This window comes from Anoplophora glabripennis, unplaced genomic scaffold (assembly GCF_000390285.2).
Source record: "Anoplophora glabripennis isolate ALB-LARVAE unplaced genomic scaffold, Agla_2.0 scaffold92, whole genome shotgun sequence".
Taxonomy (NCBI): Eukaryota; Metazoa; Arthropoda; class Insecta; order Coleoptera; family Cerambycidae; genus Anoplophora; species Anoplophora glabripennis.
This window is the reverse complement of record NW_019416269.1, coordinates 791,294-805,266: the sequence shown is the minus strand read 5'-3', so window position 1 is coordinate 805,266 and position 13,973 is coordinate 791,294. Positions and strand designations below refer to the sequence as shown.

The following is a 13,973-nucleotide window of genomic DNA, read 5'->3' as shown; positions in this document are numbered from 1 at the left end:
TCGGGTTTATGATAGATCTATTATGATGACATGACGAAGTGGGCTCCAAAATGGCGGACGAGTCTGCTGTCTTTTATCTAGTGCTACAGTTAACGGTATTTAATAAGTCGTTACTGATCAATGACGTGGAGAACCGTACATGTCAGTATTTCTCAAAATGAAGTTTTTAGACATGAACGATTTTCGAACTCACCAATTCAATTGTTTTATGGAACTAATTATTTTCCAATGACTGTCATTTTTCTTTTGTCCCAATGATAGCATAATAGCTGAAACTAGTAAGAAAGGGAGGTAAATGTATATTCTCAATTAAAAACGACTTCAATTTACCCCATCAAGCTCAGTGTCATATAGTATTACAATAGATTTAAGTGTATAAATTTGTATTAGTTATGGGAAATGTACCATTAAAAAAAAATTTTATTCTTAATTTTCAGTGACATTGTACCTGGTATCCTCAATTTCTGGAGTTGCTAAACCTTTAGCTAATTCGATAAAAATATACAGTTGTCTAGGTGAGAAGAACATTATTAGTGACCCCAAGTTTACTTCTATAGAAACTTTTGGCCCAGACAAGTTTTCCGACTGCTTCAAGCGAATTCTTATCTAAAACAGCACAACGTAATATAAAATCGAATGTAAGAAATCATTCCCAAACCTCTTGTGTACTAGAAAACTTTCCAAACAAAATCACGTGCCTATCGCTTTCAAATGGGTTGGTGGGCTTTTCTGATAGATTTTCTCGTTCACTCATAGGTACTTTTTTATCTTCCCCTTTGCTACCGCTAACATTGCCATCATCATTTAAATTGCTTTTTTCCAAGACTGTTACAAATGAGTCGTCTTTTTGATTATCAGAATGATGACTCTGTGATAATAATACCGACCGAGAAAATGTTCTAGCTTTACTAGCAAACTCTACTGTGGACATAGAAACACCTTGTATGGTAAATATTTTTGTTGTGAATGATTGCACTAGGTAGGCTTTTTTTGAGTCCTGATTTGTTAAATCTGTGGCTTCATCAGAAGTAGGGTCATTACCCGATTCATCCGAGTAATCGATGCTAAAATAATAAAATATATACAGTTACGAACAAAGACAGTTTTAAAATATTACTCACATGTCCAAGTTTATGATGATTCCTACACCAGTACTGCTATCTTTAGGAACATGTTCAATCTGTATGACAGTGTCGACAAACTTTACTTTCACCCTATTTAAAACTAAAAAAAAAAAAAATAGATATGTACCTAATAAATGGTAGTTGGTGTAAAAGATCAACATTATTTTCTGTTTATTCAAATAAATCCATATTTCTTATTAAACGGGTAACCAAAATTTTTATTAGTGTTACTATCAAAAAAAAACAAATTCTATTAATATATCTGTAATTTCTTTAAATCATGAGATTAAAGTAAATATTAATAAACTATTGCTTTTTAAGAACGGATTTGTGGCAACCTACTAGAGTCAATTGTTTGTGCAAAGAGTTCGAGACCCTCAAAAGGTTGTGCTTCATTAGGGGCACTTTCCGCATCTTGTTTTGCACACTCCTCTGCTAGTTGCATGGAACTGGTCATGGAATTCCACATTGACTCAAACATTGATGTAGCTATAATATAAAATAAATACCTCCATAACAAAATAAACAAACTTTGAAAAAGTAAAAGTAGTAAATATTTCGATTTATTTTTAATTTGTAACATTAGTAAAACAAATAATTCTGAATGTGTACTATAAATCATTAAGTTTATAGGAATTAAATTATTTTTTTATTTAAAATGTGGAACGAGTATCCATTGTATTTATATGTAGTGTTTTTAATGACCAATATTTAGATTTTTATTTGAAATTGCACATGTAATTTAAAAAAAAAATATGACTTAAATCAATCGCTAATAATCTCATTTTCAATGAACACTTAATACTTGAATAACAAAATATATGCCTCTCTGGTAGTAAACTTCAAAATGGAATGTGATTACACATTGTGTTTATCAACAAGTGTGACTCATTAAGTTCCTTGGTGTTGAACTAATCGAAATTTAAATTGTTTTCATTTGTGCCTTAGAATCGTCAAATATTAAATTGTTATTACTTACACCTTATTTCATTTGCCAAAGAACACACATTTATACATGTGTATACATTAAAAGCAAATTACCTCACCAAAAGAACAAGAATTTGGGTTGAAAAATGCATATTTATAAATTGACATGTTTCCATTTTGTTTCACATTCATAGTTTGAAAAAATAAAGTAGCTATAACTTACCCGACTCATGTCGTTGTTTTGGTTGAAGCGTCAACTTCAAACCTGTTACTTCTACATAACTTGAATCTTTCAAAATCGATGACCATGGGACTTTCAAGTAGAGTTTGTCGATATAACCATCTACAAACTCCATGGGCCAATTCTGCTGCTCGCCAAGTTCATTGAGAGCCTTAAGTAAAATAGAGCAACTTAAGTATATTTGTAGTGTAATTAGTATTACATTTATTATGCCACAAAACAATGATAAATATAAAAATAGTAGTCATTAGATATTAGATGTAAATATATGTATATGAGTAAAAAGATAATTTTAAATTGATTATGAGCATCGATGTTCATAACATGTAGGTTTGAATACAAAGAAATTATATACAGAGGGTCTAGATTTTTATTGGGGAACTCATCATGAGATAGAACTACTTAATTATGTTTAGAAATTTTTTTTTTATCACATAGAAAGCTTCATTTTCGGGGTACAGATTCAACACTGATTTACCTTATTATGTACAAGTAAAATATAAGTAGTTAACTTAAACACATGCGAAGGCAATATTTTGACATCACTAAGTATTATGAACATTCTATTAGTGATTTTCATTTTGAAGTGGCATTTCTAAGAAAAACAGATTTTTTATTTTAGAGTCCTTATCTTTATTATTTTAAAATAAACCTATCATACAAAATATATCACACATAATTCAGACTGTTTGTTCTATAAGGACAATTTATTGGAATTTTTTGTTTGAAATATAATTATAAACGATATGGTCGATATGTCAAAAATTTGAAAAGTTATAGATGGTAACTTTTATTTTTTAAGGGTATATAAAATGGATGAATAATGACACATCTAACAAAAAATAGTATCAATTTTTGTTTTGTAAAGTGAGTAATATTTACAACCAAGTGTTTAGTTTGTTTTAAAACAGATTTTTCTTTAGTTTAGTTCTTTAGTTAGTGTAGATTTTCCTAGGAAATCATCCACAATTTGTAGATGATTTCCTTGGAAAATCACCACAATCCTGCAGTACCGAGAAGAAATCATCAAAATCGCCCCCAGTCCTTTCCACAATTCCACATCCTTCTTCCAATCACCTAAATCATTTAAAACAAGCTGTGGTGGAAGTTGCGATTCTTAGCAGATATTTATTTATTGAATATTGTTTATTGAGAGAAGGTACTACAATTCCTAGTTTTAGGAGTCATCAAAGAAATCAAAATGGTTCCCCAACTAAAAACTCTTAAGAGTCCAAATGCATCACAGACAAATTTAAAAGATAGATGAAGGAGTTTACTTGAATTTTTAATTGTATCCTTCATATGATCGACACTATAATATGCATTAATTTGGGAGGAAAGACAGAATGCTTTCCCTTTCTTTTCTTCTTACAGAAAGCTGTCCTTCTGAGCCATAAAGTATAGTAATGTTCAACGTTTATAGTCCATTTTTGGATTATTACACCAATATTAAAAAAACATACAAGATCATACAGTACCTATTTCTTCATACCCTGACAGTCTGTCTTAGAACCACAACAAGAACTGAAATGAATATCAAGGTAGACCTAGGGGTTCTGATAGCGAATCCGCCCTCACAGAGCCGAGTCCAAGAACAAGAACAGGTCAAAGATTTCTAGCTAATAATAAGGAAGTGCAATGGCATAAATAGGTAATTTAAATTTCTGGGAAACTTAAATTTAAAGTGTAAGGGGTAGGAAATATGAACAGAAATTTATTAAATTAAAAAAAATGGATATTTCTATTTAAAAGGATTATTTGCAATCATTTTAAAATAATCGCTTCTCAGAAACCATGAAATTTAACCAGGAAGGAAATCACTAGCCAAAGCCTGTGCTTATACTCATTTTCACAATTAATTACTCAAGTATTATTCAGAAGTAATAAAAAAAGAGGTAGAGTGGAGGAGTGGTGGCTTCAGATAAATGTGTGATTCATATGTGACAGAAATATTTGTTTTACTACTTAAATATTATTGAAGTATTACTCAAATATTATTCAAGCTTGTACACCAAATTATTCCTGTGGATTTCCTGAATTTCCACAATAAACTAAATTACTCCTACAGTTTCCCCCTTGAAATATATACTTTTATTTTATTAATATTAACATCTTCGATTATTATTAACACTCGAGGACAAAACGTTCTACAAACGATGTTCCTAAGAAACTTTCTGGTTAAAATATTTTACTCTTTCAGCTTGTGATAAAAACCTGAACTGGCCTGTATATTATATTTCTTTGAGTAATAATGTCCTTAAGTCAGATCATTAACTTTAGGAATGTAAGTTTAATATACTTGTATCCAATACTTAATTAGATTAGGTACTATGAGGTAATAATAGAGAATAATTAATTATCCGTTTACCTATAAGATTTAAAAATTAATAATGAACAGAATAATCATAAATTTTAGGAACATGTTTCATTTTTCTTTATTTATATAAAATAATAAATGCTTTACAGATTTGAAGTTGCCATCATTAAGAAACTATACCTAATAATAAAAATTTTATATCCTTATATAACGTTTAGCTGATAATAGTATATTACGTAATAAGTGTTGTAAAAAGCATTTTACGCACGAATGGAAAAGTTACGCACGACGCCGCCTAGCGGCGAGTGAGTAATTCTATGAGTGCGTAATTGCATTACACCACGTATTACGTACTATACTTTACCTACGACCACTACTTTAAATACTTAAAAACACACCGTCTGCGATCAATGCAAGATTCCTATTACGTCGTAAGGTAAAAAAAACGCACAGCTTGGTAAACAAATCGTACAGTTTTCCTAGCAACCGCCTAGCAACGGTCAATACAAACAGTATTGTATTGGCCGTTGCTAGGCGGTTGCTAGGAAAACTGTGCGATTTTTTTACCGTACGTAATAGGAATCTTACATTGATCGCAGACGGTGTGTTTTTAAGTATTTACAGTAGTGGTCGTAGGTAAAATTAATTATTTACTATCTAATCTAAATAGTAGAAAATTATACAATATAAATTCATGGAAAAAGCCACAACAGTAGGTACTTTAAGTCTCGGTTAAAGCTTCATTAACTGATCAGGTGATTAGACTGTTCATATACTGATTTATTTTATGTATAATCACAGTCAAATCGCCTGATTAGTTAATCAAACCTTAACTGAGACTCAAAGTATCGGGCCTTAGTGTATCTAAAAATGTCATTGAAAATATTGTGATAACAACTTCGTATAAGTACACAAAACGTATTTAAAAAAGAATACACATTAAAATTTGTTCATGCAAAATCTCTTTCGATAAAATAAAGTTATGATTCACCACGTATATTTCAATAAAAAATAGTGTACATGGGAAAAAGAATTCATTAACAGATTCTGAATATCTTCAAATATTTTTAAGATAACCTCGACGTCGAAATAAACAATCAAGGCTAAAACTTATAAATATGTAAAGAAATAAATATATAGGTTTTTTTATAAACACTGCTGATAGTGAAATAAAACTGAAACTGTTAAAATGGTTGATAATGTTTTATTTGAGATAAAGAAATATATCAATTCCAACTATTAAAATTTTTCTATTTACAAATCTGGCATTACTTATATTGTGCAAATAGCAAAATGTTTCTCTCAATAAATAGTTTTATGTAAATCGAAATATAAATATTTAAAATTGCCTAATACAGAATAAAAGCAATTAATTTTAAAAATGCTACACCGTAATTTATTTATACATGTGAAAACTAAAGCAGAACATTTCCTCGTTGTAGACTATAATTAGATAATACATTAATAGATCTTGAGGTACCCATATTTTGGAACATGGGCATGTTAGTCTATATTGAAGTATCTATACAAAACTTCCTTGAGTATTTATAAGAAATTCGTCTTTGTCCCAGTTAACTTTAACTGTGAATGTAATGTAATGGAAATAGAGTGTATGGAAATTAAAACAAGAAAACAAAAGGATGTATTATTACCTACTTCCAATCAACATAATTCATTTTCTGAAAAGTCAGTTTTATGTATACATAATAAGTTGAGGATAATTATTAAAAATATATGTACGTATAATATTTAAAGTTCAATGATTTTTTTCAGCTTGTTATGACTTAACCTATGAAACTGGCCACTGCCAGTTACAGACTCACATTGCACTTCCTTAGCCTAAGCTAGGAATCTTTGAATTGCCCTTGTTGTTCTCGGGCTAGACTCTGTGGGAGCAAAATCACTATCAGAACACCTAGGCCCATCCTGCCATTCATTTTGGTTTTTGTTGTTGATTCTAAGGTCACTACGGACAGAACTGCTCCTCAAAGAAAGATAGTGGCCTCTGTGACTGGTTACATTCAATTTTTAGAAATATTGGATGTACAATAAACATCATGGTGGGCCTAGAGGTTCTGACAGTGGGTCCGTCCACAGAGCCTAGCCCGAGAACAGCAAAGGCAGGTCAACGATTCCCAGCTATAATTAAGAAAGTGCAATATAAGCATGTAAGAGGTGGTGACCAGGTACATAAGCAAAGGCGTAACAACGCGAAAAAAACATTGTATTTTAAATATCAGCACAGGCCGTGAAGCTCTAAAACCACTTTATGTAGGTATATCGTTCAGCAAATGTATTTTAACAATTTCAACACCTAAATTTTGGATGAATATTTTTGTAGGTGATTTATCTGAGGTTAGATATCTTTCCAAAATTAAAACTTTTATTAGTAGGTATTCAATACAATGAATGATTTTTTAAACTAAAAGTTGTTTTTTTACATTGGTTTCTACATGCAAACTCAAACAATTCAAAATTATTGAAAAGCACATAAAATTTAATTGAAATACTATACCAAATAAAAGAAAAAAAAAAGGAAAAAGATGAACCAATTCTTATACATTGTATTGAACGTGTCTGTGCATAACAAACAGTAAATTGATAATTCCATTAGAATGTAAATGAAAATAATACGCAATTTAAAACGGAATCAGTTCTCAGTTCATTCCTAACAAGTATATGAAGGTACAGTATGAAGAAATGACGCAGCGAGTAGTTTTGATTATATTAATGATAAAGAAATAATAATTAGTACTATTCTGAGCTAGTTTCGGAACAGGGTGTTCCTTTAAACACAATTTCTGATTGTTATGATCATGCCTACCTGAACATCAAGGCTGATTTTTTCAACGGTTCCCGTACCATTATAGAAGTCTATATTTAATTGATCTCTGTTTAATTTTTCCTCGAAGAACTGTCCCAAATATCTTTGTAAGAGATAAGCACACACATTTTTCTTTATACTTTCAGGTACTATATTGTGGTACCAAGGCATGGTTAGCCTTTAGCAAAACTCATTTAAATAAATACACTTCTTTGTTTTGAAGCCTAGCGTCTACTGACATTTCGCGACATGCTACAATTTTGACTAATTTTTTTGACAGAACGCGAAACTGCACAGCTGTTTCCGTTCATGGTCATTGCATTAATGCGTGAAAATTTATTTATTGCTTCACTCTTTTTTTGTCTTTGCACTATATTTACGGTATTAAATTATTTCTGCCTTTAATGAGTATATCTAAACATAAGATGCAGCATCTAAAATATAAGATTATATAATCGTTCAAGTACTTCATTGATGCTCCAAGTACAATAGCAAATGTCACTTTTCAATCTTCCCGCTAACTACAAATGAATCCAAAATGATGCTCATCCAAAATATTAAGAGTTACAATAATTATTAATATAAACATTTAAGCCAACCTAAATAATTTAATTTAATTAATTAATTTTTAAGTAGTTTGTTGAATATTATTTATATTTATATATTACCTACCTATATTGCTGGATGGCAGTTGGACTTAAAACTGAGTAGGTATTAAATATAAAAATACCGAAAATAATACAATACGTGAAAGAAACTTTAAATGATTAATATTTGCAGTTATTTCATAGGTACCTATATATTATAAAATACAAATAAACTACATCTATCCAATAACTTTATTTGGATTGTAATTGGAATAGATAGTAAGTTTAAATTCGATGATGATAAATTTCATTACTGTAGACTGTGCTCTCTGGTACGAGATGAGAATTGGATTAAATGTAGTTTGGGCGATTTGTCGACTTTCCACATTGTTGAATTTATAACATAACCTTAAATAGTGACAGATTTTTGCTAATGAAAGGTATCTGTTGTATTAGCACTACAAGGTTTTTTTGTAATATAATATTTAACTGAAGTGATAACAAATATTAATTTTTAAATTAAAATGTCTGGTGAAATAATTAACAATATAAATCATCTTAATTTAAATAACGACAATGACGAGAATGAAGATGTAGTAGATCCTTGGAATGTAGTGAGTAAATCGGAGACTGGTGTAGATTATAATAAATTAATACGTAAGTTCAATACAATTTAGCTATATACCTGTATATATATTTGAAAGGAAAAATATAATAAGCTTGTTATTAAAATGCAAAGATCATTATTGTTCTTTAAGTGTCGATCTCTCCATAAGGTAGCAAATTTATCAGCTGTTTTCTAACATATAAACTCAGTAATGTATCAAATAACCACATATATCAAAATCAAACTTGTTTTTATTAAAAAATATTTATTTTACAATCAGTTCTTTGTCGTAATGCATATGATGCAATTTCAATTTTTATGCTGATATTTTAACAAGTTATATCCGATGCATAAAATATTTATAATTTAGTACATCTTGGAAGATAGTCTTTTTTATGATACATTCATTTTAGAGAAATTTGGCAGTTCCAAAATTGATCAGGAACTCATTGACAGGTTTGAGAAGGTAACTGGTAAAAAAGTGCATCACTTACTACGAAGGGGTGTATTTTTCTCACATCGAGATATGCACACCATTTTAACTAACTATGAATCGGGCAAACCATTTTATCTTTACACTGGGCGAGGTCCATCTTCATCATCAATGCATTTAGGCCATCTTATTCCATTTACATTGTGTAAATGGCTTCAGGATGTTTTTGATGTGCCTTTGGTCATTCAGTTGACAGATGACGAGAAAACATTATGGAAGGATATTAAGTTGGAAGAAGCACATAAGATGGCTTATGAAAATGCAAAAGACATTATCGCAGTTGGTTTTAATGTAGAGAAAACATTTATTTTCTCCGATTTGGATTATATAGGGTAGGTATTTGAAACTAGTCAATGCCAGTAATTTATACAAAAGATAATGCTTCCAAATCTTTTATTTGAGATTTTTACGTCCTCTCTATTTAAGTGTTCACAGGATTAAACCGAAAAAATGTATTTTATTGAGTTTGAAATTTATTTTTCAATGTATATCACAAAAAGATTTTTGCTAATTTAGTTAGAGTGTCCTATATTTTGAAAAAAGAATATAAAAATAAGGAAGAATCAGGGTTTTGTTTTTAGTTTATATCATAGTAATTAATATAAAAAAAAATTGTTTTATTGATTTGATAACATGTATTGAATTCTGAGGAAATGTGATTATGTCATTGTGTAGATAATATTCATGATTTAAATCTTGTTGATAAGTTGTTAAATAAATAAGACATGATCAGTTCAGATTTGCATTATTATTTTTGTAATATCAGTTTTTATTTTGATAAATAAACATAAAGTAAATTTATATGATAACCATCATGTGGGCTTATCAATTATATAGGTACATGATTTATTTTATAATCATCAACGTATTTAAAAAATACTTATGGCCATATTTGTATTAAGGAAAATATTGTGATACTTATTAAAATTTTCAATATCATTTTTAAAAGATGTTTTGAGTTGAATGTACAGGGTTTTCATTTATATTTTGACGGTTGCATAGAGGCTTATTGTATTAATTAGAAAAAAAGTCCTTGCATAGACTTTGGAAACGAAATGTAGGTATGCGACACTTTTATTACCGGTACTTTATGATCTGCTGATGATAAACATGTGTGCATGGGGAACCGCGGAAATGTGCATGTGCATAGCATATGCGCCCGTCGCATCGATATATACATATCATTTAACTTTATACATTATATTTATATTCTGATTACCTAGGTATTATGTTAACTCTATTAATAAAAGTAAGAGTGGCGACTATAAATCAGGTAAGAGTGCGCTATTAATTTTTATATCAAAGCAAACTTGTATGAAAAAAATCGAATAATTTTTAGTAATAATTTTTATATATACATAATTTTTTTATAATTTGTTATTTCAAAAAACTTCGAGTAATGTACGTGTTGCACCATACTGCATATTATTTTATTTTATTAATTAAGAATTTTGTCATTTATAACAGTAACTTAACAAAATTAATTGAAAAATGTTGAATAAATTAAACAGTGTACCTGAACATAAACATTTTGAAAAATATATTATACAGGGATAGCCTGAAGTACGGAATAAAATTCATATCTTTTGAATGAGTTAATTTTTTTTAAAACGCCGATACACGTTAACTGATTTTGATTTTTTCCCATCTTTCGGTTATTATAATAATTAATTTTTCTTCAACCCCCTAACCCCCAGCTACCCCTATTTTTTTTTCAAATGGAAACATAAGGCATGAGGGGGCTCGTTGAAAAGCTTATAGAAAACCGAATCCAGCCATACCAAATAAACAAGTTTTATTTTTTCAATAACAAGTTTTTTTTCATTTAGAAATTGAAACAACTAGATAATTTACAAAAATAAACTCAATGTCGCAAATGCTGAAAATGTCCTCCATTCACTATTTGGCATTCTCCAAGACGATAGTAAAAGCTGTCCACAGCATTCTGAATGACTTCAGCTGGTAAATTATGCATCTCCGCCCTAATCTTGTTCTTTAAATTCTCAATATTATCCGGTCTGTCCTGGTAGACTCTTTCTTTCAAATATCCCCAAAGAAAATAATCCAGGGGTGTTAAGTCGGGGGATCTTGGCGGCCATTCAACTGTACCCCGTCTACCAATCCAGCGATTTGGAAACATTTCATCTAAGTATCTTCGAACATCAATACCAAAATGTGGGGGAGCGCCATCTTGTTGGAACCAAATTCTTTCATTCGGTATATCTGGATCAATTTCATGAGGGAAAATCACAGCTAGAGCAGGTATCAGGTCAAATGTTAGGAAATCCAGGTAGCGTGCGGCAGTAAGATTTTCTTCAAAAAAGAATGGGCCCAAGATTCTGTTGTTGATGATACCTGCCCATACATTAACTTTTTGTGGATGCTGCGTATGCGATTCGCATGTCCAGTGTGGATTTTCCTGGGACCAAAAGCGATAGTTGTGCCTGTTAACCACTCCATTTAAATAAAACGTAGCTTCATCCGAAAAAAGTACGTCTCGTTGAAAACCATTATTGTCGTCACACCGTCTCATCATTTCCTCACAAAATTGTAATCGCCTATCATAATCGTCTTCCAAAAGCTCTTGGACAAGACATACCTTATAGGGGTGGTATTTCTCTTGTTTCAGAAACATTCGAATTGCAGTTCGAGAAGCATCGTGATTGCGGGCCAATGAAACAGTTGAAGTATGAGGATTTTCAACAAGTTCTAATGCAATGTCTAATTTCTTTTCTTCATTCAAAGCACGTGCCCGTCCAGTTTTGGGCAAAGTCTGTACTGTACCGTGTTCCTCAAATTTGTGAAATATTTTACTAACTGTCCCTTGCGAGATTTGGTTTTCGGGATATTTCGCATTAAATAAATCGCGCACTTCAGCCTGACTTCTTATTTTGTCTCCACATCCAAGCAATATCAAGATTTCGATGCGTTGCCTTTCCGATAATACCATTGCAATTCAGTAAATAACTTGATTTTGACACAATAGTAACGTTTCAAACTCCAATTTACAACTAAAGCGAAAAATTTTCTAGAAAGCCTGGCAAGTAAGTAGTACCAAAAAAATGCAACATGAAAAATATATCTTTTTTGCGTTAGCAGTTTCAAATTCTTTATTTTATTCTGTGCAAATTCATGGAGGATAACACTGAAGATAATTAAATTTTATTTCCCTTGTGTAAGTAGGTGTTTTATACAACCCTAAAAACCTTGCTATTGAAAAAATAAAACTTGTTTATTTGGTATGACTGGATTCAGTTTTCTATAAGCTATTCAACAAGCCCCCTCATGCCTTATGTTTCCATTTGAAAAAAAAAGTAGGGGTAGCTGGGGGTAAGGGGGTTGAAGAAAAATTAATTGTATATAACCGAAAGATGGGAAAAAATCAAAATCAGTTAACATGTTTCGGCATTTAAAAAAAAATTTACTCATTCAAAAGATATGAATTTTATTCCGTACTTCTGGCTATCCCTGTATAAGTTTATTATAAATGCACAGTTTCAATCATTCAATGTGCCAAGTTAAACTTCTAGTGAAACTGAGATAGCATGTTTTACTTAAAGATCCGAGCTAGTATGTTTTCCAAGCTTAATTTGAGATAGCATGTTTTCGTATTATTTACTTCTCAATGTGTTGTTTTAAAGTAAGCAAAACCAGGTGTATTAAGAACAACCCCTGACTTGTCCTTATTGCACAATGTTTCTTAAAAGATGTCATTAATAGGTATGTACCTACTTCCAGACAATAAAAAATGTTTTCATATGATATCAATAGTACTAATAAACTTTATTTTATTTACAGACAGTGTCCAGAATTCTATAGGAATATGATCAGAATCCAAAAATGTGTAACATTCAATCAAGTGAAGGGGATCTTCGGCTTTGATGACAGTACCGTCATTGGTAAAATTGGATTTCCAGCTGTGCAAGCAACTCCATGTTTATCTACCTCATTCCCTGATATCTTTGGCAATAAAAAGATACAGTGTCTTATACCATGTGCAATAGACCAAGATCCATACTTTCGTATGACCCGAGATGTGAGTCCACGGTTAGGTTTCAAGAAGCCTGCATTATTACATTCGAAATTCTTCCCGGCCTTACAGGGAGCTCAGACTAAAATGTCGGCCTCTGACGCTAATACCACAATTTTCTGTAACGACACACCCAAACAAGTAAAAAATAAAATAAACAAACACGCCTTTTCCGGCGGCCAAGCGACGGTGGAGGATCATAGAAAGTTGGGCGGTAACTGTGATATTGATATATCGTATCAGTATTTGAAATTTTTCCTCGAAGATGATGAGAAACTGGAGCAAATAAGGAGGGACTATACCAGTGGTGCCTTGTTAACGGGCGAGTTAAAGAAAATCCTTATTGACATTCTCACACCTCTGTTAATTGAACAACAACGGAGAAGAGCTAAAATTACGGATGAGGTTTTGAAGCAGTATATGACACCTCGGAAACTAAATTTTAATATTTAATGATTACCAGCATTTTTAACTATTATAAAATATTTATTTATTTATTTCAAAGCACATTTTTAAATAAGCTTATGATTAATGTTAAATATGTACTTTATACATAGTTTTGAAATTAAGCTAAATTTAAATTGACCTTCGTTTAACGGGGAAAACCACATTAGGGGGCTGATTTTCAGGTGTTTTTCATGAATCATTTTGAGTGGGAGAAATTAATTAATATTTAATTAAACTTTGACATTATTTTGTTAATATTAAGAACTAGGTATATTTACAAATTTTTTCAAGTCGTTTGTGTTAAAAATGCCAAAATTATGGGCTGAAGGTCGNTATACCAGTGGTGCCTTGTTAACGGGCGAGTTAAAGAAAATCC

The 13,973-nt window shown here is 30.8% G+C and overlaps 2 protein-coding genes across 2 annotated transcripts in view; one reads left to right on the top strand and one right to left on the bottom strand.

The window, feature by feature from the left end:
- Window positions 1-7,679, bottom strand: part of LOC108903293 (autophagy-related protein 2 homolog A) — a 48,158-nt gene extending 40,479 nt beyond the window's left edge. The window contains exons 1-6 of the mRNA XM_018705416.1: window positions 7,434-7,679; window positions 2,275-2,443; window positions 1,467-1,613; window positions 1,122-1,224; window positions 659-1,064; window positions 449-606 (exon numbers count right to left, since the gene is read on the bottom strand). Coding sequence (XP_018560932.1) covers window positions 449-606; window positions 659-1,064; window positions 1,122-1,224; window positions 1,467-1,613; window positions 2,275-2,443; window positions 7,434-7,604 — 1,154 coding nt within the window. The 5' untranslated portion in view covers window positions 7,605-7,679. The remainder of the gene's footprint in view (window positions 1-448; window positions 607-658; window positions 1,065-1,121; window positions 1,225-1,466; window positions 1,614-2,274; window positions 2,444-7,433) is intronic.
- Window positions 7,680-8,435: 756 nt separating this feature from the next.
- Window positions 8,436-13,717, top strand: LOC108903294 (tryptophan--tRNA ligase, cytoplasmic). The gene is made up of 3 exons (XM_018705420.2): window positions 8,436-8,677; window positions 9,041-9,452; window positions 12,919-13,717. Exons 1-3 carry the CDS (start codon window positions 8,545-8,547, stop codon window positions 13,601-13,603), a joined length of 1,230 nt encoding a protein of 409 aa, XP_018560936.1. The 5' UTR covers window positions 8,436-8,544; the 3' UTR covers window positions 13,604-13,717.
- The last annotated feature ends 256 nt before the right edge of the window (window positions 13,718-13,973 follow it).

Coding starts and splice junctions, on each gene's coding strand:
- LOC108903294 (XM_018705420.2), top strand. CDS start 8,545: ATGTCTGGTGAAATAATTAACAATATAAATCATCTTAATTTAAATAAC. Junction 8,678..9,040: donor AGATTATAATAAATTAATAC/GTAAGTTCAATA, acceptor CATTCATTTTAG/AGAAATTTGGCAGTTCCAAA. Junction 9,453..12,918: donor TCCGATTTGGATTATATAGG/GTAGGTATTTGA, acceptor TTTTATTTACAG/ACAGTGTCCAGAATTCTATA.